We start from the raw sequence: 27,439 nt of genomic DNA, 5'->3' as shown, positions 1-27,439 counted from the left end.
CAAACTAAATAGAGGAATGGATCAAACTAAATAGAGGAATGGATCATTGAGACAATGTTGTTATAAAACCTAACCTTAGTTAAGCCCAACTGCAGTCAAACCATTTAAGGTCTGTACAGATAGGAAAGGGTTTGAATCTGTCAGGTTTTTACTGCCTCCTTTTTGAACATTTACCGTAACTTCCTGTCCCAAGGACCAATGCAAAGACAGCAACAATAGCCCTTAAGAGTTGGGAGGGGTTGGAATATCGGTCAGGTTTACGTTGCTTTGCATCTTCCTGTCCCAGTGAATCGCACACCCTCTAATTTCTTGTTGAAGTATCACTGGGACAAGAAGTGATGTGAAACCTCCACAACAAGGACAAAGACAGCAGTAATAGCCGACAGATGTAGTAACTGATATCCTCCCTATTGACATCTTAAAAAAAAAAAAAAAAAAAAAAAAAAAAAGGGGGGTGGTTTGGCTGCAGTTGAACTTTAACCTCTTGGCACCGACACCTCCTGGCCCTTAAAGGGGTTTAGGATGCCAGGAGGTGGGGCGAGGATAATGATCATGTGACAGCCGTGACTGGCTGTCACAAGATTGGAAAGCTCCTGATCACAAATTCGACAGCTTTCCGTTAGCCGCTGGTAACGTAGCTGGGAGCGTGCACACGCTCAGCACAGCTGTATTTACACTAATTCACACGGATATTCGGCTGGTGCCAATGGGTTAATAAGCATGCAACGCAGAAATGGGTAGGAATACTCTTTGTAAGATCAGGGTTAAAATGCCATCCTTCCTCCAGCCTATTATTCAGAGTAACCTTCTGCTCTACAGCCGCTGTCAAAATGAGGTCTCGTTTAGCCTAGGCTTCTGTGGAACTTTGGGAGGAGATGGTGAAGATGAGGAGGAGGTGTCTGCTGCAGAAGGTAAAGAAGGTGATGGCGGTGCTACACAAAGTGGTGGGGGTGGAGGAGGGGCGGGTGAAACCGGCCGTCTAACTGGAGCAGAGGATCGAGGCGATTTCATCCTGGTGGCGGCCACTTCCATGCTGGAACGTCGTGTGTCTGACTGGTGTGATTCTGTATTACGAGCAAGCTCTTGACAGCGCTCCACAAAGCTGCCACTGGCGCGGGGAGACGGTGGATCAGAAACTGCGGAAAACGACTGGCCTTCTGCCTTTAACTGGCAGCTCTGTGGTTTACTAGATCTCATGCTGGAGCGAGGGAGAGAGTCTGACTTGTGCAAAGAGCTGAAACTCCCAGATATGTGTGGCTGCAAGCTGCACATGGAGGCCCAGCCTTCTGTGGGGCGAGTAGACGCAGCGGGGCGTTGAGAGGAGGTTATCATAAGCCTGGAGAATCGATCCCGCATGCCGTCACCCAGCTGAGACTGCAAGCTGAAATATAAAAATGGAGGGATTATTGCTGCACTTTTTTGTGAACTAGTAGCAGAGACCAGGCTAAACTGAGATAAAACAAGTTCTATGGAGTTAAATCATACATGTACAGATTATGATGCAAGAATGAAGACATACTTTTATATATTATAGTCATAAAAATAGGTAAATAACTGAAAAATTTTTGCAAAATAAAGTCCAACACTGAAAGTTAACTATATTAATATTTCTGTGCTCAACTGACACATTTAACCCTTTGATCAATCCCCTAGTGTTAACCCCTTCCCTGCCAGTGTCATTTATACAGTAATCGGTGGCCATTTATAGCTCTGATCCCTATATAAATGTCAGTGGTCTCAAAAGAAGTGTCAAAAGTGTCTGATCTGTCTGCCGCAATGTCGCAGTCCCAATAAAGTTCATTTTAAAGTTCACAGATCGCCATTACTGGTAAAATAAATCTCACAATCCCACATTTTTTAGATGCTATAACTTTTGAGAAAACCAATCAATATACGCTTATTGTGATTTTTTTTTTTTGTAGAAGAAAATATATTGGCCTAAACTGAGGAAGAATTTTTATTTTTATTTTATTTGGGGATATTTTTTAAAATTGTCGCTTTTTTTTATTTTTATTTATTTTTTGTTTATAGCACACAAAAATAAATACCGCAAAAGGTATTCAAAATATCACCAAAAGAAAGTTCTATTTGTGGAGGAAAATGGGACGTCAATTTTGTTTGGGTACAGCTTCGCACGACCACGCAATTGTTAGTTAAGTCTACGAAGTGCCGTATTGCAAAAAATGGCCCGGTCAGGAAGTGGGTAAATCCTTCTGGGGCTAAAGTGGTTAAAGTAGTGCAGTGGTCTAATCATGAAGGTGGTAAAACCTTCTGGAGTTCAAGTGGTTAACAAATCTATAAAAGGAAATAAAACAAAATATGGAATAGCAGACACCCTACGGCAATTCATTACATAGTAGGTGAGGTTGAAAAAAAAGACACAAGTCCATCCTATGTGTGTGATTATATGTCAGTATTATATTGTATATCCCTGTATGTTGCGGTCGTTCAGGTGCTTATCTAGTAGTATATCTAATTATCTAATAGTTTCTTGAAACTAATCGATGCTCCACTCTGATACCACCGCCTGTGAAGGGAATTCCACATCCTTGCCGCTCTTACAGTAAAGAACCCTCTACGTAGTTTAAAGTGAAACCTCTTTTATTCTAATTTTAATATTGGCCTTCTCTTTTTACCCCTGCACTTTCCAATTGGACACTGAGCCTGCTCTTCACAGTCAAGATTCGCAAAGCAAGGAGGTTTGTCAAGAGTGTAACCATGCCACTTTTTTTTTATTATAATTTTCCTTTTGTTAAAGAATGTACCTGGCTAGTGATGCGCGAGAGTTGGCACTGTGGTTGAATGATGTGGCTGGGCTTATTTCTGGGGTGCGAGTGAGAGCCAGGTCACACTGCTCCAGCTGTTCCAGCAGCTCTGCCTGTGTGAGACCCCCTTGTTCTGCTGCAAAGTAGATGAACACAATGACAATGATACATTAGTAGAGAATGACATTGATGTTGCCATGCAGATGACGCAGTGTCTATAAACACTTTAGACGCCACATAAAAGCACTTGGTAGAGCTTCATAAAAAGGCTGTTAAAGGATGAGTTCACTTTAAAAAATAAAATAAATGCACATTTGTTTTGCAGGTTAAAAAAGGTGCATTCATTTTTTTTGGAGCCTGTAAAGCATTGCACCAGTGATCAGAAAATAGCTGGTGCCATGCAGGTCTCGTGCAGATCTTTCTGTGCATCTGTGTGCCTGTACGGGCAAGCAGAAACACTGACAGAAAGTATCAATGAACTACCAAGGCAATCCACAGTGCCGTAGCAGTTCATTCAGAACTACAAGGTGACAGCCACAAAGGATATCGGGGGTTGTAGCTCAAGGTTGGGAGAGAAATCGGGCAGCGGCTGCAGCATTGGGAACATGTCACATCCTAAAAATGGGTGGAACATGTTCCCAAAGGTGAACTTATCCTTTATTGTGGAACTAAAGGGTGTGTTTATACTCCTCTTTCCTCCAACGATCCCATCCCTCGCTGGCATATTCTCCTGTGTGCCAACTTTCACACATCTTCGCTGGCTGGTGTGGAATGATGTTACTCCTGCGAATATGCAGAAGGCCATCATTCCAGCACACTGGGGATCAAGCCGCCCTCTGTAAGCCGAGAAGCACTTGCACAGTCCAGTTTACATCGCAGGGGACAATGCAAACAGGCAAGTGAATTTTATTGCAGAGAGAGAGACTATACATGATTATTCTGCAATAAAAAAAACCTGCCTGCCCACAATGTACAACAGCATATCTTTATATGCGCTTTAAGTTTTTTGTAAAAACCCAACAACCTTCTTAAAAAGGATAAGATCACCTTTGAAACACGTTACATGTTCCACCGTTTTTTTTAAGAGAAAACATGTAACATGGACCAGCAGCTGCAGCTTCTCCCCCTGCTCCCCACCTCCCTGTGAGAGCAGGCAGGAGATCTCCCCGCTGTCGCAATTTGAAAACATTGCGGCTGTGCGGGGCTCCGTCCACACGGCTGTGTCATTTATTTACAGTTTTCTGTGAATGAATGCCTACATGTACCGTCAGCCATTGTGGATGACGGCTTGTAGTCCTCAATGAGCTGCGAGGGTGATGGTGAGCGATTTTGTAGTCCATTGATTTTCCTGCTCTCAGGTCACTGCCTGCCTGTACGAGGGAAGAGCAGGCAGCTATAATAAGAGTTTGCAGGAGCCTGAGATTGCAGGCTCCTTAGAAAAAAGAAAAAAAAAAAAATGCAGATTTTTTTATCTGCAAAAAAAAAAAAAGTGTCTTTTTTAAAAAGGTGAACTTTAAAAACGTATGAGTACTTATACATACATACATACATACATACATACATACATACACACACACACACACTGGGCATGTGTTAGGGGTAAGGAAACGCTAAGCATGAATTTGGAAAGGTCCCAGAAAAGGCTATTGAAGTTTTTTTTAAGGGGCGTAAAAAGACTTAGCCAGATAAACACAGAGTCAAAATTGGGTGCCCGCTCACCTCCCGACTCCCCTTTGTTTACCACCTCCATAGCAGTAGTTAGATCCCACATTTGAAGACAGCCACTGGCATGGCCAGTGAAGAGGTAGCGCCGTGCTCGGGAGCCTATACGGCTGGATCCTTCACACTCATGGACGGTAAATGAGGTAATGGGGGTTCCATCCACAGAGCGGACCTCACAGATCCTAAAATAAAATTTAAAAAGCAGGAGAATTGAAAAAAAAAAAAAAAAAAAAAGAGATAAGACCACCAATTTGTATTTTGCATATTTTTTTTTGTTTTTACCACTTGCTGCACCAGCACAGTACATTTACTGCGGCGGGGCGGCATGGGCAAGCTCAGTTGTATATTAATCAACAACACAAAACTCCAGCGCTAAAATTTTTTGGTCTTATTAAAGACAACCTATCAAAGTCAGATCAAAAACGAGTGATTCTGATTGATATCCAGTGCGGCTGAAAAAAATCTTCTGGAGAGAGGTTCACATGAATACAAATTTAAAATCAGCGCTCAATGGAACTCAACATAAAACACAATAAATTAATTAAAAATATCACATTTAATCAAAAGAAAAGCACAGAAGTAAAATCATTAAATATCCAGCACAACAGTGAGGGATGCACTTATTGTTCAGTCAAATAAAAATCCAATGTAGGAATAAAGCAAAAAAAATTAGCAGCTAGTCAAAGCGTAGAGTCCTCTACACTTTGACTATCTGCTAATAGATCTATAGCCGAGAGTTAACCCCTTGTTTTCTGAAGGAAGGCGGTACAGTGTACTATTGTTTTTGCTTTATTCCTACTTTGGACTTTTATTTGACTGAACAATACGTGCATCCCTCGCTGTTGTGCTGGATATTAACGATTTTACTTCTGTGCTTTTCTTTTGATTAAAATGTGATATTTTTAATTAATTTATTGTATTTATGTTGAGTTCCATTGAGCGCTGATTTTAAATTGTGCTAAGCTCAGTTGTATATATTTACACACATGATTGTGCCTGCTATGTCAGGTGGATTAATGTTATTGATAACCGGATATGATGTGATCCCTATGGCTGGTCATAACGATCGCATGATGTAAACAACCTGTCGTGAAAGGTTTTCCATTCATGAACAGTTTGCTTACTGTGATCTGTGAATGGCCCACAGCAATCATATGATATCTGGCTACCTGTACCATGTGATTAGCTGTAGCCAATCACAAATCAAAGCCATAAGAAAACTGTTCATAACCATTCATGACAGCTAAAAACTTTACAAACAATAGTGATCATCACCGTATAAGCAACAGTGTAAACAAAAAAACACAAACAAACCACCACAACAACTTAACAAACCTAAATAAAAAAAAAAATAAAAAAAAATGTACTGTCACGAGAGAGTATCCGTGATCACTGCCACACCAGTCATATGACAACTCTGTACTGCACTAACAGTATGTAGAAAAAAAAAAAAAAAGGAACAATAAAACAAAATGTATTTAAATTTCTTCATTTTCCAAAACATTTTGACAAACAAAAAAAAAATAAAAAATTATATGACAACTTCAAAAACCTCGCCATGCCTCTTACTAAATGCCTCGGACTGTCTACTCTCCAAAAAAGGGCAGTATATCAGGACTGATCAATTTTCAAATACAGTTGCGCTCATAAGTTTATCTACTCTGGCAGAATTTATGATTTCTTGGCCATTTTTTAGAGAATATGAATAACACAAAAACATTTTTCACTCATGGTTAGTGTTTGGCTGAAACCATGTATTATTAATCAACTGTGTTTATTCTTTTTAAATCATAATGACAACAGAAGCTACCTAAATGACCCCGATCAAAAGTTTGCATACCCTGGTGATTTTGGCCTAATAACATGCACACAAGTTGACACAAAGGGGTCTGCAAGGTAATCATCCTCACCTGTGATCCGTATATTATAAATTATATATATATATTTATAATATACGGATCACAGGTGAGGATGATTACCTTTAATAGCCATGCAGATCCCTTTGTGTCAACTTGTGTGTATATATATATATATATATATATATATATATATATATATATATATATATATATATATATATATATATATATATATATATATATATATATATATATATATAGTCAATGAGTTTCTGGACTCCTGACAGACCCTTGCATCTTTCTTCCAGTGCTGCAATGACGTTTCTGGATTCTGAGTCATGGGGAAAGCAAAAGAATTGTCAAAGGATCTGCAGGAAAAGGTAGTTGAACTGTATAAAACAGGAAAAGGGATATAAAAAGATATCCAAGGAATTGAGAATGCCAATCAGCAGTGTTCAAACTCTAATCAAGAAGTGGAAAATGAGGGGTTCTGTTGAAACCAAACCACGGTCAGGTAGACCAACTGAAATTGGTCAGGAAAATTGTTCGGGATGCAAAGAAAAAAAACACAAATACCTTCAGGTGAAATACAGGACTCTCTGAAAACATGTGGTGTGGCTGTTTCAAGATACACAATAAGGAGGCACTTGAAGAAAGATGGGCTGCATGGTCGAGTTGCCAGAAGAAAGCCATTACTATGCAAATGCCACAAAGTATCCCGCTTACAATACGCCAAACAGCACAGAGACAAACCTTCTGGCACAAAGTCATTTGGAGTGATGAGACCAAAATTTAACTTTTTGGCCACAACCCTAAAACACTACATTTGGAGAGGAGTCAACAAGGTCTATGATGAAAGATACACCATTCCTACTGTGAAACACGGAGGTGGATCGCTGATGTTTTGGGGATGTGTGAGCTACAAAAGGCACAGGAAATTTGGTCAAAATTGTTGGCAAGATGAATTCAGTTGTCAAAAAATACTAGAGGAACATTTGCATTCATCAGTCAGGAAGCAGCGCACATTGGATATTCCAACATGACAATGATCCAAAACACAAGGCCAAGTCGACCTGTCATTGACTACAGCAGAATAAAGTGAAGGTTCTGGAGTGGCCATCTCAGTCTCCTGACCTCAATATCATTGAGCTCCTCTGGGGAGATCTCAAACGTGCAGTTCATGCAAGACAGCCCAAAAATCGACAGGAACTGGAGGCTTTTTGCCAAGAGGAATGGGCAGCTTTACCATCAGAAAAGATAAGAGCCTCATCCACAAATACCACAAAAGGCTTCAAGCTGTCATTGATGTTAAAAGGGAGCAATACACAGTATTAAGAACTGGGGTATGTAAACTTTTGATCAGGGTCATTTCGCTAGTTTCTTTTGTCATTACGATTTAAAAAAGTAAACACAGTTCACTGATAATAAATGACTTCAGCCAAACACTATTCACAAGTCAAAGAAAAGTTTATGCTATCATTCATATTCTCTGAAAAATGGACAACTTGATTTTATTTTTTAACGAAAGACAGAATACATTTTGGCCTAAATTTGTGAATACATTTAAATTTTATTGGATAGGTTTTAAAACAGAAAAGTAAAACATAATGGGGTTTATTTCGAATTTTTTGGTCTTTTACTTACAGTGCATCTGGAAAATATTCACAGCACTTCAATTTTTCCACATTTTGTTATGTTACAGCTTTATACAAAAATGGATTAAAATTATATTCCTCAAAATTCTACCAGCAATACCCCATAATGACAAAGTGGAAGAAATTTGTTTGAAATCTTTGCAAACTTATTAAAAATAAAAAAAATGTATTCACAGCCTTTGAAATTACACTCAAAATTGAGCTCAGGTGCATCCTGTTTACACTGATCATCCTTGAGATGTTTCTACAACTTTATTGGTGTCCATCTGTGGTAAATGCAGTTAATTGGACATGATTTGGAAAGGCGCGCACACCTGTCTATATAAGGTCCTACACTTAACAGTGCATGTCAGAGCACAAACCAAGCTATGAAGTCCAAGGAATTGTCTGTAGACCTCCGAGACAGGATTGTATTGAAGCACAGATCTGGGGAAGGATACAGAAGACTTTTTGCAAGATTGAAGGTCCCAATGAGCACAGTGGCCTTCATCATCCTTAAATAGGAGAAGTTTGGAACCACCAGAGCTTCCTAGAGCAGGCCGCCCGGCCAAACTGAGTGATCTGGGGAGAAGGGACTTAGTCAGGGAGGTGACTAAAAACCTGATGGTCAATCTGGCAGAGCTTCTGCGTTTCTCCATAGAGAGAGGAGAACCTTCGAGAAGAACCACCATCTTTGTAGCACTCCACCAAGCAGGCCTGTATGGTAGAGTGACCAGACAGAAGCCACTCTTCGGTAAAAGGCACGACAGCCTGCCTGGAGTTTGACAAAAGGCACCTGAACGTCTCTCAGATCATGAGAAACAAAATTCTCTGGTCTGCTGAAAAGATTGAAATCTTTGACCTGAATGGCAAGTGTCATATCTGGAGGAAACCAGGCACCGCTCATCAACTGGTCAATGTCATCCCTACAGTGAAGCATGGTGGTGGCAGCCTCATGCCGTGGGGATGTTTTTCAGTGGCAGGAACTGGGAGACTAGTCAGGATTGAGGGAAAGATGAATGCAGCAATGTACAGAGACATCCTTGATGAAAACCTGCTCCAGACCTCAGACTGGGGCGAAGGTTCATCTTCCAACAGGACAATGACCCGAAGCACACACCCAAGATAAAGGAGTGGCTATGGGAAAACTCTGTGAATGTCCTCGAGTGGCCCAGCCAGAGCCCAGATGTGAACCTGATTGAACATCTCTGGACAGATCTGAAAATGGCTGTGCACCGACGCTCCCCATCCCACCTGATGGAGCTTGAGAGGTCCATCAAAGAAGAATGGGAGAAACTGCCCAAAAATAGGTGTGTCAAGCTTGTAGCATCATACTCAAAAAGACTTTAGGCTGTAATTGGTGCCAAATGTGCTTCAACAAAGTATGGAGCAAAGGCTGAATACTTATGTACAGGTTTTTTTTTTTTTTTTTATACATTTGCAAATATTTCAAACAAACTTTTTTCACGTTATTATGGGGTATTGTTTGTAGAATTTTTGAGGAAAATAATGAATTTAATCTATTTTGGAATAAGGCAAAACGTGGAAAAAGTGAAGCGCTTTGAATACTTTCCGAATGCACTGTATAGAATAAAAAACAGTGGCTATCAAATACCAACAAAAGAAGCTCTATTTGTGTTAAAAATTTGATCTAAAATGTCATTTGTGTACAGTGTTGCATGACCACCCAATTTCCAGTTAAAGTAGCGCAGTGCTGAATAGCAAAAAATGCTCTGGTCATGAAGAGGAAAAAACTTCCGGTGGTCAAGCAGTATGTAAGCAAACAAGTATCTGCTGGTAAAAATAATCACCAAGCATGAGAATGACATGACCTCTCACCTCTTCCCAGTAGAAGATAAGCGGACATAGACAATGTTAGAATCAGGAACCACTCTCTGGATGAAGGTCTGTTGATCATCTCTCTCTCCAAAGGGGCCTGAAGAGAAAGCCACAAAGATCAATAGAAGGGAAACAAAGATAAAACTGCAGAAATATACATTAAAATGAGCTCTGGGGTGATTCAGCTTTGCTGGAAATACTTACCAATATCATTCCCAGCACTGCAGCCAGCATGCCCATCAATATCTTCTAGAGCGAGGATCTTAAATGATGCTAAAGGAGTGGATCCAGGCTGGGTGGAGATCATACCACGGAAGCGAGTGACAGTCCAGGTACGCACATGGTTGTTATCTGCACATACTAAAATGACAAATACAAAAGCTTAAAAAAGGCTGCAGTTCTACTGCGAGAAAAACATACACCACTACAGTATAGCATCTACAGCTGCCTAAATTCCAGTATATCTCCATCCAATTAATACACTTATTGGGATATTTTATTTTTTACCAAAAACATGTAGCAGAATACACTTTGGCCCAAATGGAAGAAGAAATTCGATTTTTATTTTTTATTTTTTTGGATAGGTTTTATAAACAGAAAGTAGAAAAAAATTTTTCTCAAAATGCATGGTCTCTTTTCATTTATATAATAAAAAAAAAAAAAAAAAACAGTGGTGATCAAATACCATCAAAAGAAAGCTCCAGTGTTGCATGACTGTGCAACTACCAGTTAAAGCAGCGCAGTGCTGAATAGCTAAAAAAAAAAAAAAAAAAATGCCCTGGTCACAAAGAGTAAAACCTTTTAGAGGTCAAGTGGTTAATTATCTATACTTATAACCACTTCAGCCCCAGAAGATTTACCCCCCTTCATCACCAAGCCATTTTTTGCAATAGGGAAATGCACTATTTTAACCGCCAACGGTGCGCACAACAGTTTTCCCCCCACAAATAGAGCTTTCTTTTGGTGGTATTTGATCACCTCGGATGTTCTTATTTTTTGCGCTATAAACAAAAAAAGTTCTCAAAAAAATTTTTTTTTACTTTCTGCTATAAAACATATTCAATATAAAAAAAAAAATCAAATTTCTTCATCAATTTAGGCCACTATGTATTCTGTTATATATTTTTTTTGGTAAAAAAAAAATCCCAATAAGCGTATATTGATTGGTTTGCACAAAAAGTTATAGCGTCTGCAAAACAGGGAATATATTTATGGCATTTTTATTTACTTGTAATGGCAGCAATCAGTGATTTTTAGCAGGACTGCGTCCTTGCGGCGGACGGATCGGACACCTAGCTGACACTTGACACTTTTTTGGGAACCAGTGACATTATTACAGTGATCAATGCTAATAACGGACACTGTATAATAAGTGGTTCCAAAGTTGTTGTTTTTTTTACTGCATTAAAAGGCAATAAAAAAATAAATAAAAACACACCCTTCACCTTGGCGTTTGTTTCTCCTACCTTCCCTCTAACTAAATACTTGTCCTGGTCTTCTTGTGATCCAGCACTGTGCCCATCAGGTCTTTCTCCCTGCTCTCTGAGGACACACAAATAGCAGCAGGAGCCATTGGCTCCTAATGCTGTTAATCAAACCCAGTGAGAGAGTGGGGGCATGGTTGAGCCACCCTGTGTGTATCTATGGATGCACACAGACCAGCTCAGGAACATGCCCACATAGCATATGGCTTGCCATAGGAGTACTCTAAGGAAAGGAGAAGCAGACAGTGTTGGCGGGGGACCCCACAAGAGATGGTGAGGGGCCGCTCTGTGCAATATCCTTGCAGAGAGCAGGCAAGTATAAACCTTTTCTCATTTTAGGCTAAAAAAATTCCAGCCTTTAATAGCACTTAAGAGGAGTCTTAAAGTGGACGTTTAACCCCATGGCACTGAAACCTCTCGGCCCTTTAAGAGGTTCCAGATGTCGGGAGGCAGGGCAAGGTTTCTGATTATGTGACTACCGTGATTGGCTGTCACATGAACGGAAAGCTTTCAATCGCTAGTATGCATCAGGAGCTTTGCAGTACCCGCTGGCTACTGTGCTGTGAGCGCACGCTAAGCACAATTAGTTGTTTTAACTCAGCCACATATATGCGCTTGCTCGGCCTTAAAGCGGTAGTAAACCCGCTAATGTTTTTTTTTTTTTTTTTTACCACCTGCAAAGCAAAAGGCATAATGAGCTAGTATGCACCGCATACTAGCTCATTATGAAATACTTACCTTAGAATGAGACCCCGACATCTGGCCCGATCCACGCCGAGGGAGCTGACATGCTCCCTCAGCGTTTCTTCCGGGTATCGCGGCTCCGGCGCTGTGAGTGGCCGGAGCCGCGATATCGTCACTCCCGCGCATGCATGTGGGAGATTTCTTTCCGGCCGGTCGGCCACTGCCAGATTTTCAGCCGAGAATCCCCTTGTGCGCATGCGCCGCTGCAGTCAGCGGCGCATACCGAGGGGAATATCTCCTAAACCGTACAGGTTTAGGAGATATTTTTTTACCTACAGGTAAGCCTTATTATAGGCTTTCCTGTAGGTTAAAGTCAAAAAAAAAAAAAAAAAAAAAAAAAAAGTATACAACCACTTTAAGGCCCACCCTCTGAGCAGCCGCATATCTGCGTGTGGCCAGCTTCAAGGAGTTAATCAAAACCTAACTCTAAACCTAATTTCTGCTACATTCGAAGTCTAATCTGTCTAGCCCTGTAAAGAAAACAAAATTGCTATACTTACCTGTTCTGCAGCCGCTCCGGTCCTATGTGGAGCCGTCAGTGGAAGCTTCAGTGTGCAGGAGAGGCAGCCTACAAAGGAGCTCTCTACGTCACCTCCCAGGGACTGCACAGCCTTTGCTGGTTCTCTGCTACACACAGGATCCACCGCCGTAGAGCGGATTGGCTGCATAAAAGTTATGTATAGCGATTTTTTCTTTACAGGGCTAGATAGGTTAGGCTTAGAACGTGGCTGAGAGTAGGATTAGGGTTAGTTAGGTTTTGACTAATCGTCCACTTTAATCTCCATGTAGAATAAAGGTTTGCCAATTCACTTCTGTATCACTACTTTGCTAAGAAATTTCAATGGATGGATACAATAGATAGATAGTCACCACAAAAGTGTACATCGGCTTGATGGCACTAGAGGAAAAGACATATAAACATCCATTACCTGAGATCAGGTGTCTTTCTGACAGCATTATTTTGGTCACAGGGCTGCGGTGAACAGTGAATGTCTGGAAAAGTTGAGGACCAGACCCAACAGTCTCTGGATGCTGAACAATAACCCTTACAATACCAGAACTTGTTCCATAGGCTATCTCGATCCAGTTACCACTGTCACCTAAAGAAAGAAGATTGTTTACTCAACTGCAGCATGCAAAAAACACCTTTTATAAAAGATAGGAGTTTACATCTAAACAGATCCATTTGTTTCTAAGTTGAGAGAGAACAAGTCTGTACAGGAGGAAAATGTCATCAGTGACAGTAAAGCGAAAGTAATCTTACTTGTTTTGGGTGTGAGGTAGACGCTAAGTGCAGTGATAGCATCTTCAGATGGATCTCGGTAAAGCTCTGTAACAAGCAAGTCATTATCCTTCATGCGCAGAGGAAATTTTTGGACATCTGCAAAAAAATCATAACAAAAAGAAGTAGATGAGTGTGAAGAAAGATAAGCAGAGAAATGAAGAATCAATCAAGCAGAAGAAGAGAATATTCCTGAGGTCCAGAGGACTAAAGCTCGGTACACACAAACCGCTGAGTTGAACGAAAAAATAAAAACTGACAGCTCCAGTCAGAGCCGCCATACTGACGATCTGAAGTTAGTACAGCAATCGTCACTGCTGTTCTTTAGTGTTCAAGCAGTCTTCCTGCCACAACACTTTGGTCAGCGCTTTTAACCATTGGCTGAGAGCGCCGTTTGGAAGCCAGTCAGCTGCTGGTTTTCCAGCATGCTTGTCCGACAGAAACCAGCCAAAACGACTGGCTTCTGACAGACTGTCTGTCTTACACATGGCCAAATGGCGGCCGGATTTCGTTAAAAAGGCTGACGTCACCAATTTGGCCCGTGTGTTATGGATATGTAACAAGATAAAAAACAAACACAAAGAGCATGTTTTAGAAACAGCCACGTGATACCATGAAACTTTACAATACACACTAGGTGTGTTTGGGTGCCATTCATTTTTAATGGTCCCTGAAAAGCAGTGCCGTTTTGCCAAGATTTTCATGCGGCAAACCTCATTGGGTTTAGCCTGTCACCCAAAAGCAGCCTCTGCTACTTTTTGACCAACAAGCTTTGTGCGATGCGGTTTCCTGCAATTTATCACGTGAAAATCATGGCAAAAATCACACTGCATTTAAGGTGCCATTCATGAATGGCACCCAAACGCACTTGGTGCGTTTTGCCATTATCGCAGTGCCATTTGAAACTGTGGGCAGAATCGAAAAACAACTTTTCACACAATTCCAAGTCAGCAGATATGAATGGGGCTTTACAGACACAGTTAGAGTTCAGGCTTGGAGACCAGTAGCTACAGCAGTAAAGAGGCTCCTACTGACCAGCTAGATAAAGTACAGAAGCAGGTCACTCTGGTGGATGACACAGGCTCACCCGAGGTGCAGGGTCTATGTACTAACCGGTATTCACCAGAGCTCCTGATGGTGGGGGTGGGTTTTTTACTGCATGTTAGTACCAGGTCACAGACTTCAGGGTCACCCCACCATGAGGTGTGAAAGCTGGGGTCCAGTAGCAGATATAACAGGTAGGGACCAAGTGGAATTGTAGTCAGTAAACAGGCCAAAGGTCACGAGTGGTAGAAAAGATACAGATAGCATCAGGAGTGGCAAAAGCAAGATATTGGCTGGAGAGAGTACAATAATCTGGCAAACAGGAAAGACATGGCTACAATAGGAAATTCATGGGGGGGAGCAAAGAGGTTCAAGGTTCAAGGCAGGGAGCTGTCCAGCATCCCAGGTGGCTCAGCAAGAAGAGACACTACCAGACACAGCAGAGGCTGCAGGATCAGACCAGGGTCCTGACACTTACCTACATAGTAGATGGATCCATTGTTACAACCCAGCAGCAGGAAGGAGCCAGCTGTATCATAACTGTTGATCGGAACTACATCTTGGATCTGTCAGTAGATAAAACATTGGGTATCATGGAAAGAAAAAGGTATATTTTCACCTACGGTCGGATGACAATGTGCTCCGAAGCACAAGGACAACAAAACCAAAACAAAACAAGAGTGAGGAAAAGCAGAGATCAACAAAAAAAATTACTGACATTCTGCATATTTACAATAGTATTATGGTTCAACAATCCACGATTTACTAGCAGATCTTATAAGGAGTATCCCCCAAACAATGTGTGTCACCATCCAAAGTATGGACAAATACAAGGACTGTCGCCCCAGTTAGGTGCCTCTACAGTCCCAACCAATTGGGAGACAATACTTATATTTGTTGATTAAAAGGGATGCTGGCAGATATCAGAGTAAACCCCTATGCTAGGAACCATCAAAGGTATTGTCATGTCTATGCAACACCTCATGTTGTCCTTCAGGACTCTGCATGCATAGTCAGCCTGCAGACATACAGCTACAGCTTTAGATTTTGCCACCTGATTTCTGGCAGGGTTCTATCTTCCTACCCCACTGGGTCTCTGTAATTCATTAACACCCAGTCTCAGAGAGACTCATTATTTCATCAGGACACTACCATCTTTAAAACGAATCCATTCATGCTCATCAATGTGCCGATTAGGTATGTCAATTAATGTTTTAATACAGACTTTAGGTGGAGCAATTGTTACATGGTAACACAACCAGCTTGGACCAATGCAAGGATGGACAATATATTGTACAAAAGTATTGGTACACCTGCCTTTACACTCACATTAACTTTAATGGCATCCCAATCTTAGTCCGTAGGGTTCAATATTGAGTTAGCCCACCCTTTGCAGCTATAACAGCTTCAACTCTTCTGGGAAGGCTGTCCATGGGAATGTTTGACCATTCTTCCAGGAGTCTATTTGTGTGGTCAGGCACAGATGTTGGAAGAGTAGACCTGGCTCACAATCTCCACTCCAATTCATCCCAAAGGTGTTCTATTAGGTTGAGGTCAGGAGTCTATGCAGGTCAGTACCTCCACCCCAAACTTGCTCATCCATGTCTTTATGGACCTTGCTTTGTGCACTGGTCGAAATAACTGAGTTGAGATTATGGTGTGGGGTTGTTTTTCAGGGGTTGGGCTTGGCTCCTTGGTTCAAGTGAAGGGAACACTTCAGGCATCAGCATACCAAGACATTTTGGACAATTTCATGCTCCCAACAGTTTGGGGATGGTCCACACACACACACACACACACACACACACACACACACACACTTAAACCTTGTGGACAGCCTTCCCAGAAGAGTTGAAGGTGTTATAGCTGCAAAGGGTGGGCCAACACTATACTGAACTCTACAGACCAAGACAGGGATGCCATTAAAATTCACATGCGTGTAAAGGCAATCATCCTAATACTTTTCACAATATAGTATTATATAGCATTACTACAGCTGCAACCTCTGCTCAGGACACAGTCTTCTCCGTTCATCACCTTATCAGGACTTCTCTTAAACTATTCTTGTATTGTTTTTCTCACGAGCCATTATGTACCCATCACGCCTTACATCTCACCGTTATATAGAAGTATACAGTATGATATTCTGTCCTAATGTATTATTTTCAGATACTGATAAAGCACAAATCCACTGTAAAATACACAACACTACCAATAAATACATAGGTTACGGTGCACATTTATAAAGCAATGAATCGGACAGGCATGAAACATTCACTGCTGGTGAATCTTCCCGATTCATGCAATTTAAACGTCAGCGATTGTTTCACCAACAGTATTGAACAATACTACCTTGACCACAACCAGAAGTAATGCAGGAGTATACATGAATAGGTACCACAAACATACAGGTGAAAAATACGGTTCGGGGTGTAGCACAGGAAAACAGAAGAATATCATATCTTACCTGCCAGTGTTTGGTAACCGCATTCCACACACCAATTTTTCCAGTGTGGCTTGTGGCTATTAACTGATTGCCAACAAAAAACAAAGCTTCTGCTGGCACTCCAAGGGTAAAGACTCCTGCAATAATTAGAGAGGACATTAACAGGCAAAACCCCATCATCCTAAAGCTTTCAAAAGCTGACATTGCTTGCGTCAGGCTCCCAATAGCACCCTAGCAATTGTACGCCTCTCCCAGCCAATTGTACCAGTTGTATATACACTGTACATTCGTTACCATGATGATCTCACCTATTTCACTTCCGGTGCCATCACCTGAGATGGCCCACAGAATAATCTCAGTGCAGGAGGAGACAGCCAGCATCTTATCATGGTCACCCAGTGATCCTCCGACAGTCTTGGCATTAAGGGCCACCCGTTCAATCACCCAATCGAGACAGGGGCTTGTGAAAATCAGCTGCCAGCCAGAGGTCTCCTTCATTCTGTAGGAGAAAAAAAAATAAAAATACATGGCTGAAATAGGAAAAGGACACGGGTCAAAATTCCTGTGCTCTTCTTACATGATATTAATGACCATTCACTGATGGGCAAGCAGACTTCAGGCAAAAGCTAGGACAGTCAAGCATTTATACATACACTATATTACCAAAATTATAGGGACACCTGCTTTTACACGCACATGAATTTTAATGGCATCCCAGGGTTTAATATCGAGTCGGTCCACCCTCTGCAGCTATAAAAGCTTAAACTCTTCTGGGAAGGCTGTCCAAAAGGTTAAGGAATGCGTCTATGGGAATGTTTGACCATTTTTCCACAAGCATATTTGTGAGGGCAGGCACCAACGTGGATGAGAAGGCCTGGCTCGCAGTCTCCACTGCAATTCATCCCAAAGGTGTTCTATCAGGTTGAGGTCGGGCAGGCTCAGTCAGGTTCCTCCACCCCAAACTCACTTATCCATGTCTTTATTGACCTTGCTTTGTGAACTGGTGTATAGTCATGTTGGAACAGGAAGGGGCCATCCCCAAACTGTTCCCATAAAGTTGGCAGCATGAAATTGTCCAAAATGTCTTGGTATACTGATGCCTTAAGTGGAACTAAAGGGGCCAACCCCTGCAAAACAACCCCACACCATATGATTTTGGCCAGACTCAGTGCTGCACTGGCATAAATTTGCAATAAGTACATGCTGCAGTTTGTGCAACTGTGAATCTGTAACCCATAATGTATACCGTAATTTAAAAGTATTATGCAAGTACCTATGCCTTTTACCATGCTTGCACTTCCCACTGTTTTCCAGTGCTTAAATGTAACAGACTAATAAACATACAGTTTCTGGAATATACTGGTCTTATACAGAGTACCCGTTTACAAATATAATTTAATATAATAAACCAAATACTGAAATGCATTAGCAAGCTAATGTATAAATAATGATTTACTTCAAGCTATCCATGCTTGAGAAACCTTTTTTTTTTTCTTAATTCCAATTTGCAAACTTAAGGCGAGCCACAGACGGTTCAAACCTTGTCCGCTTCAGCTTTCAGGCCGTTAGTGGGTAGGCTGAATGTATTAAGTTGATCAATTAACTTGGGTACAACCAGCCTACTGGAGTTGCTTGCGATAACCACTGTCTTCTGCTGGCAGGGACTGCTTCCCCGCCCCCCTGCCAGGAGAAGATAATAGTCGATTCCCATCAGCACTGTGTGTGCTGATGGGGGAATTGTGCAAAAGTGCACCATTGTGCCTGCCTAACTGGAATGTTTGTATTTTATTTAGTACAGCAGCATTTTATATATGACAAGTCACACCATACAGAGGCATTGATTGAGGTCTCAGATACCTGTAACAGACAATGAATTGAGCAAAAGCCACTGCAATCCAGTTATGATGTCCACAGATGATCCTCACCATCCCAGGGTCACTGGCTGTTCCTGAGTGGAAGGAAGTTAAAGAACATGTTGTTATCTATCTGGGGTATGACAATGCCATATGTGTAAAACATAATGTGTTGCCCAAAAAATGTCATATGACCTCACCCAGATACAATACAATTCTGTAATACTAAATTCGTGTCACCATATAAAAATAAAAAAAAGTTAGGCTGGTCATACATTACTCAATTTTCTTGCACAATGGTTCCTTAGATTTGCCAAAACAAAAAAATGTGAGGTCAAACCTAAAACACAGAGTCCATTCACACAGGGGCAACACGACTTGCAGCGCGACTTTAGGAGGCAACTTGGACACGACTCGAGTATGAATCACAGCGTGACTTGGGGCGACTTACAACACGACTTCAAGTTGCGCCCAGGCCAGGCGACTTTGGCCGTGGCCAATCACAGAATAATCAGCTCTCGAGGGGGAACTCCACGCCACATTTTAAATAAAAAACAAAAAAAAAAAAAAAACGCCATATATAGCAATGGACCCCTTTGATGCTTGGTGGCCCTTTTTATTTCCAGAAAAAACAAATAACGAGTCTGGGGACCCGAAATCTTTTGTTACTTCCAGGTAATGGAATAGGGTTTGTCTCATATCCAGGTTGGGAAACTGACCTTCCTTTTCCCCTGAAGGGTTGAGCAAAAGATTGTCAGGAGGATCTCCTGCGAATGGTTCTGAAACGTTGCTACTTTTGGCAAAAAGCCTGGATCTGTCTTAAGTACAATCCTATCTGGATAAATTGACAAAAAAAGATTCTTTAACTGATAGCACGTACAGTTCACTGATTCTTCTTGCAGATGTGATTTCAACTAGAAATACAGTTTTGAAAGTCAAATTCATTAGCGAAAGATTTCTTGTTGTGGTTTAAACGGTTCCTTTGTGAGGGCTTGCAGAACCACTGACAGATCCCATTTGGAAAAATGCTTAGCCAGAGCTGGTCTAGATCTGGTAAGTGCCTTAAAAAAAAAAAAAAAAAAAAAATCTTGTAACCAAAAGTTTCTGAAGAAATTGGTCTCTCAAGAAAAACCTTCAATGCGGCCACTTACACTTTAAGAGACCCTTGTCTGCACCTTTTTGTAAGAATTTTAATACCGAGACAATGTCTTCCACAGCTCTATCTGCTGAACGACACCAAGAATTGTAGACCTTCCACACCTTGGCGTAAATAGCTCTAGTTACTTTCTTCCTACTGGAAAGTAAAGTGGTTATTAAAAGGTTCTGACAAACCCATGTTCCTTAACATCTGCTCCTCAGATATCAGGCAGTGAGGCTTAACCTCACTAAATCCAGAGAATGCACTGGGTCTTGTAGAAGCAAATCCTGTCCGAGAGGAAGCTGCCAAAATGGTTTTACTGCCATTTGCAGAATGGTGGAAAACCAAGCTCTTTTTGGCCAGAATGGAGTAATCAGGATTATCGACACTCTATCCTTCTGTATTTTTTTCAATACTAATTGAATCAGCTGGAGTGGAGGAAAGGCATACCCCAGGATGCCGAATCCGGACTCAAATAGCACTGCTGCGCTGGACCAGAACCGGCATATATGCACCAGCGCCTTTCCTCACTTCTCCGCCTGCGCTTAGGCGGAAAGGACACTGTGTGGACGCCCTACCGGATACCTCACTTCCGGTGGATGCAGTCTCAAGATGGCGGCGGCATTTACGAGAGGTTGGCGGATTTTGCAAAAATTACGTCATCCCACCTCAACGCCGCGGCAGCATTGGCTCTCCCAGAGAACCTAAAAAGAGGGAAAAGGAGCCCATCAAGCAGCTCTCTCTGGAATGGGAGGAACGAGCTCTCTGGAGGTAAGAAAAAAAAAAAGGAAAAACCGGTGAAGCAGGAAGCCTGGACTTTCCCGACTCCCCACTAGGTGTTCCCTGCCGAAGAAAACACAAAAACTGGCAACATGTGGGAAGGAGCCTCCTTTTAAAGCTTGGTGGAAGGTGCGTTTCCTGTTGGCAAGTGGAAGGAGCCACTCTCTCAGGTGCTGTCCTGAAAGATGTTTAGGGAAAATTGTATAATGTATGGCCAGCTTTAGAGTTATCGGTAGCTCAGTTTCCAGGGGTGATACAGGACAGCACATTATTAGGTTTCCTTCATCCAGAGGGGATGCAACACTTGGAACTTGATGGAAGTAGGTTCTGCCGGGACTGGCCTCCCCAGGCACTGAAAAAAAGAAGTGGCCCCACAGCTTTATCTGACCATAAATAGGAAGGGACCAGGGAAACAGGATAGATGAGAGTCCAACCACCAAGGAGGGCAAGGGGGGGTGGTTGCAGGAATGCAGACAAGAGTCCTACAATGAAAAAAGTAAAATGTGCTGCGCTTGATTAAATTATTTTTTTTCTGCCAATCAAGGGGTATTGGTTGGGGCTTGATGACTTGTACCTGGCAGCTATACCACAATGTGGATGTCGTCACAAGGAGCAGTAGCATCCCCAGAGGTGAAATCCAGGCAAAACCAACAAAGGGAGTGCGAAATACTTATCTTAGAGTCTAGATCATTTACTGCAGATGAAAATAAGACAACACAATGATAAAAATTAACCAATGCATTTCAGGCCTCAAAAAATTCCCCTTCATCAGGGCTTAGATGGGAATGTGACAAAACTTCCTAAAGGGCCCGAACCAAGAACTCCTGTAACATGTCAGGAAAAGGGAAATCAATTGTCGTAATAGATATGTGCTGAAGGTGCATAAGAATCATAAACTGAGCCTCTTTTCTCCAGGTTTTAAGCAATGCCCTTTTATTTCTTTATACAAGGCCTCTCTTGTTGATTTCACTGGTAACAGAGCAGAGCACAGAATTATAGAACCTGCATGTTAAAAAAACATTTATAGTCCCCTCTACCACACACACAATCTATAACCCAGATACCTGCCGTGTCCTCCAAGGAAAGAAAACACCTTATTACATGTTGTATATACACAATCCAATAACTTACCTCATGTATACCTGCTAACATTCAAGTAGTATGCATATGGCCATAGAGTAAAATGAAAAAGGCCTACATAGCATGTGCCACTAGATCAGGGGTCTCCAAACTTTAACCAGTTCCCACCATGACATCCTTCAGAACAGGGTGTACAGCGCAGTGATCAGTGCTGCGGTGTACCCCTCGGACACACCGCATCACCAATTACGGTAAAGAGCCCATGACGTAGGCTCTTTACCATGTGATCTGCTGTGTCGAATCACAGTGTAAATAGGAAATGCCGGTTATCAGCAACTAGCAGCGCTGATTGCTAACTGACATCGCACAAAGAGAAGAGAGGAGAGCCGATACACAGCTTTCCGCAGTGGGGACATCTGCCCTGATAATCAGTGCCCTGATTATTAGTGCAGCCCCATCAGTGATGCCTGTTTGTACCCACCAGTGATTCCAATCAGTGCCTATCATTGCCCACTAGTGCCTCCTCATCAGTGAAGGAGAAAATTTTATTTTAAATTTTTTTTCAAAATTGTCTTTTTGTCCCAATGTTGGTGTGAGTGTTAGGAATAATGCCTCAAAAGGCTCGATATCAAAGGCAAGTAAAAGGGCCACAACCGGCCCCCAGGCCAAAGCTTGGAGACCATTGCACTACACTAGGAAACATTTTCAAAACAGAACAGAGAGGTGTACCCTTCCATTTAGAGTCAATAATACTTTATAGCATGTGTATGATACAGACCTCCTACATTCCCATAATTCCTCTCTTCTAACAAGCGCCCCAGAATACCAGCACCCCCCAAGTTGGGGGGCATGGTGTTACTCCTTCGTACAGGAGCCCGCTCACTTCCTCCACCTCTAGAGCCGACCTGCAGCCCAGAAACACTGTGACGGTTCCTTCTTTTAGCTGGAAACACTAGAAATAAAAGAAATGGATACTTCAGCAATGGAAAGTGAGATATTTAAAGACTATCCACATTTTTTGATAAAGATATAATAAAATATTTAAAAATGTGTCTGTTCATTTTAAGCGGACTAGCTACCCCTAGCAGCAGACAGTATTAATCACATCGAAATTTAAATAAGTCATTCCCCCTAGAGCCAGAGCATATTATGAGTAAAAGGATAATGGGTCGGTTCCTTCTGGGACAGTGACATGTTATTAGGTCAGTCTATCATGTACCAGAAAACATTAATGGTGGCAGCCTGAAAATAAATGTTTTTTTCCATTAGGTGCACCATCTGAACAATCAATAAAGTTTTAGAGGTCAAAACAGTTCTGCATCTGTCAGAATCTCTTACCAGGGGGTGGGAGGTATCCATTAAACAGCACGCTGCCGCATGAAGAGCGCTCCAACTCCTCACACAGCTGTAAGCGTCTCACTGAAACGAAAATGGGTAGAGTTGGTTACCAAAATACAACACAATGGAACAAAATTGAAAATAGCAGAATGTTTACCTAGAGGGGTGATGCCATAAAACTCAGCCTCATGTAACAGAAGGGAGCTGTTCACACCTCTACAAGACAGGAAAAAACAAACAAACAGGCTGTGGGTAACAGGAAGAAGAGACAGACAAGATTGTTTAAAGTGCAACTCCGGACACAAAACACCCAGGGGGAGGGGTAGAAGCAAGATGTGAACAGCCTGTGATAGAGAGACAATTCTTGCACACTGTACATAGCACACCCTCAAATGTTGCACTCTGCACATAGCGTACCCCTGATATTTATTGCCCCTTTAAGATCCTCCCACTGTTGCCGCAGTTTGGCCACACCCAGAATTTAATGCAGTTCAGTGGCGGGTAAAGGTGAGTTCCTGCACCTATTCTCTGAGGAAAAAAAAAAAAGTTACTTACTGGTAACGAACAACAACTTATTTAAAGCCCACAGGACCTTTTGGAGTCACACCTCATACACAGGTAAAATATACAAAAATGTATTTACATTAATTTTAAAACAGCAAGTCATACATGTGTAGCAAAGATAGAAGTACATAGGTCTAACCATATAGGTTCTATGCAAAAGTTTCAGTAATTGAACTGTACAGTATTTACAATGTACTTTTATTGTTGCTATACATGCATGACTTTTTTTTTTAAAATGAATATAAATCCATTTTTGTATATTTTACCCGTGTTTGAGGTGTGAATCAAAAGGTCCCATGGGCATTAAATAAGTTGTTCAATACTTTTTTGGGACAGAGACACTACTTCTCATATCCATCTCCTACCAGCCTCCTTTTTTTGTTACCAGGATGTAAACGTCTTTTGCAGGAGTCTTTCAGAACAGCCACCTATGAGAGACCTGGGCTCCTTCCTTCTCTGGAAACACCACATCAGCCCAGATGAAAAGCATGCTTCCCCGCCGGCTACTCCGGTTAGCTGGGGAGACCCAAGAAGAACACATCATACACCATACATTACTCTTTGATGGTTCCGGAGAAACCCACAAGGAAACCAACTAGGGTGGGTACATGGTGCCGTCCTGAAAAGACTCCTGGAAAAGAAGTTACCAGTAACGTTTGTTTTCCCCTAGAGTCTTTTAGGACAGCCATCTATGATAAAAGGATAAGCCAGCACTTATCCTTAGGATGGGAATACGGCTGGCAGGACCCAGTGTCCAAAAGCCTGATCCTTTTTCTGAAAACAGGTCAAACCTGTAATGTCAAGCAAAAGGTGGGGGAGCTGAACCACGTTGCTGCTGCACTGTAGCACCAGCCTTACCTCTGCCCGAGAAGTAGCCCTATCCCAAGTGGAGGGAGCCTTACTGCCCTCTGAGATCTCCCTAACATATAGGTTTGTTTGATGGCTAATTTGTGCCATCTCGCCCTTTTAGGTACTCCTAGAGGTTCTATCTCTTTAGTCCCTGTAAAAGAACACAGAAGGAATCACCTTAATCGACACTAAAAGTTCAAAGGGGTTTCCTGCGAGGGCCTTTTTTGTGGAAGGAAACCGGAGTACTCGGAGGACCCCCCCGCAGGCACAGGAAGAACATGCAGACTCAGGCAGGTAGTGTCATGGTTGGGATACAAACTGAAGACCCTTTCGCTGCTAGGCGAAAGTGTCAAACACTAAACCACTGTACTTTGCACCTAGTGCAAGTTTAAAAAACCCTGCAAGAGCATGATGCAATGGCTGGGATCCGAACCCAGGAGCCCAGTGTTGCCAGGCCGGTGTGCCAACCACCGAGTCTCTGTACTGCCCATCCCCGCATGGATAGGAAGAAGAAGAAAGAAGAAGAAAGAAGAAGAAAGAAGAAGAAAGAAGAAGAAAGAAGAAGAAAGAAGAAGAAGAAAGAAGAAGAAAGAAGAAGAAAGAAGAAGAAAGAAGAAGAAAGAAGAAGAAAGAAGAAGAAGAAAGAAGAAGAAGAAAGAAGAAGAAGATACACAGTAGTGCATAATAAACCGCAACATTTCCATCCCTATTCTGTTACAATACGTTTGCTCATACAGTGCATACCAATAGTTCTACAGGTTTAAATTTTTTGTATATCCAAAAACATAAGAAAAAATAAATGAATAAAAGGAATGAAACAAGAGGTTGAACATCTCTAAACCGTTGTGTGCTATAAGACATAGTTTGTTCAATACAGACCTTAATCTATTAAATAAGCAATAAATCTCAAGCTTCTTCTGTCACTGTGTCAACAGAGTCCACCCATTTGACCCAAATTTTATAGAATTTTTGAGGGAACCCCCTGGCTTCATATGTCATTTTGTATAATGCAACATTGTCACTAGGGCCTTTCAGGATGATAATGTAAGGTATTCTCTCCAAATACAATTAACAGGGTTCTCATATTATTACTCCTAGAAGCCCCATCAGCGGACTACAGATATTGGGAAGGACAAAATTATCTGCAATAAACTGAGTGATCCTATGGCACTCCCATAACATATGAATAAATGATCCCTCCTCCGCTAGACATTTATGGCATGTAGGCATTTCTCTTCTCCCCATTCTATATAACCCAAGGAGAGTATAGTACATTTGATGTAGATATCTGAATTGTATCATCTTATCTCTGGCAGAAATGACTGTGTGAGTATGACCGTGCACCATCTATTCCTAATTTTTTATTTTTACTTTCAACTCCTATCAAAACATTAGAATAGATAGAAATCAGTTTAGTATGATCCAGATTTGATAGGATTTTTTCCAAGTTTGTATTTTCTAATGTGATTGGTTCACTCTCAAACTGACTTTGTCCTGCCTGTTTTAACCTGGTGTAGTGGAATTTCCAAGAACTGGGTACACCCATCTCCCTCTGCAACTGTGCAAAAATTTTAAAGTTACCCGTATCGTATAATTAGTGAAGATACTTGAACCCAAACCTAGACCATTTATTGCCATCCTTCAATTGAAAGAATTCATTCAGACATGGGTTCAGCCAGCGTGGAGCATTGAGAGATAGGTGGAAGGGGGGGGGGGGGGGGGGGGGGTTGTTGATCAGCTATGTGCTTTAGGCAGATTCCCAAAACGCGTTTAGCTGATTTAAGTGTGGTTTTGCCCCCTACTGTAGGGACCTCCCCTCTAAAGAAAAAGTTCAGCAGGGTTGCATAAGAGGTGGCAACCTTGGCCTCCACCACCACATTATTCAATTGGGGGAACATCTGCCAATGAGCATATAACCAGTTGGGATGCAAATAAAAGACGAAGATCTGGTATAGCCAGTCCTCCCCTGTCAATCGGTAGCTGCAAGATATCCAATGAGACTCTAGTTGCCTTGGAGTCCCAGAGAAAAGAGTTTAACAAGGAGTTAATATATTGGAATGTCTTCTTTGGGATATATACAGGAGTATTAGAGAGCATACAAAAATTTGGGTAAAACATTTTGAATAAATTTACTCTACCCAATAATGTAAGGGGCAAATCCTTCCATTTTTGAATTCTGTCTCTAAATGTCCCAATTATGGGCCATAAATTTACCTCTACAAAAGATTCCACGGGCATTTGGATATTAATTCCCAAATATTTAAATCGAGATGAAACCTTTATGGGACATTGGGCAGGTTACTAGATTAGGTTGTGGATCTAATGGGAATAGTGTCGACCTAGACCAATTAATACGGAATCCAGAGAAGTCGCCGAATTCCTGTATTACCGAAAAAGCAGCAGAAAACAACTGACCCGGATCCCCCAGATATAGCAGCAGATCGTCAGCATATAAAGAATCACGCTCTTCGAGTCTTTAGCAACTCTACCTTAGTAGCCAGACCACCAGGTTCCCCATCCCTGGGTGCAACGTTGTAAGGGAAACACCCAAGCTGATGTGGCATTGGCTAACTGCCATTCGCCTATATTCAGCATACGCAGCCGATTTACAACGTAAGCTTTCAGTAGGCGATACCATCTTTGGGATTCGAACGCCTTGGTCTGAGCGTTTCTAGGTAGGAGTGCAGACCACTATGCTACCGAGCTGAGCACCCCGTGCCCTCAGGACCGAGAACCATAGCCTTTAGAGCCAGTGCGACCCAAAGAGAGGTGTTCTCTGATGGTAAGAACGCGGGCGGGGGAGGCGAGGGTGACAGGATAGCACCTGGGGAAATGCTAGCTCTGAGCGATTGACATTTACCCGAGAGCACCGTCCCTTTCACAGGTTCACCTACACTCCCCAGATGAATATCTGCTGGGGAGTGGAAGTGTAGGCATGCCTATTGCGCTGCTGGAATGGCAGAGATCAACAAGCCCATGTCGACCTGACCTGTCTCACAGAGATCGACTGGATGCACT

The 27,439-nt window shown here is 41.9% G+C and overlaps 1 protein-coding gene across 1 annotated transcript in view; it reads right to left on the bottom strand.

The window, feature by feature from the left end:
* Window positions 1-454: 454 nt before the first annotated feature.
* SHKBP1 (SH3KBP1 binding protein 1) overlaps window positions 455-27,439 on the bottom strand; it is a 37,633-nt gene continuing 10,648 nt past the window's right edge. The window contains exons 5-18 of the mRNA XM_077482513.1: window positions 23,166-23,224; window positions 23,009-23,089; window positions 22,449-22,622; window positions 18,677-18,767; window positions 17,128-17,318; window positions 16,841-16,956; window positions 14,852-14,939; window positions 13,312-13,428; window positions 12,977-13,147; window positions 10,024-10,179; window positions 9,820-9,916; window positions 4,485-4,669; window positions 2,766-2,901; window positions 455-1,381 (exon numbers count right to left, since the gene is read on the bottom strand). Of these exons, the coding sequence (XP_077338639.1) occupies window positions 826-1,381; window positions 2,766-2,901; window positions 4,485-4,669; window positions 9,820-9,916; window positions 10,024-10,179; window positions 12,977-13,147; window positions 13,312-13,428; window positions 14,852-14,939; window positions 16,841-16,956; window positions 17,128-17,318; window positions 18,677-18,767; window positions 22,449-22,622; window positions 23,009-23,089; window positions 23,166-23,224 (2,218 nt within the window). The 3' untranslated portion in view covers window positions 455-825. The remainder of the gene's footprint in view (window positions 1,382-2,765; window positions 2,902-4,484; window positions 4,670-9,819; window positions 9,917-10,023; window positions 10,180-12,976; window positions 13,148-13,311; window positions 13,429-14,851; window positions 14,940-16,840; window positions 16,957-17,127; window positions 17,319-18,676; window positions 18,768-22,448; window positions 22,623-23,008; window positions 23,090-23,165; window positions 23,225-27,439) is intronic.

This window comes from Lithobates pipiens, unplaced genomic scaffold (assembly GCF_037356315.1).
Source record: "Lithobates pipiens isolate NorthernLeopardFrog02 unplaced genomic scaffold, aLitPip1_a1.2 Scaffold_1, whole genome shotgun sequence".
NCBI classification, from domain to species: domain Eukaryota; kingdom Metazoa; phylum Chordata; class Amphibia; order Anura; family Ranidae; genus Lithobates; species Lithobates pipiens.
This window is presented reverse-complemented; position numbering and strand designations above follow the sequence as displayed.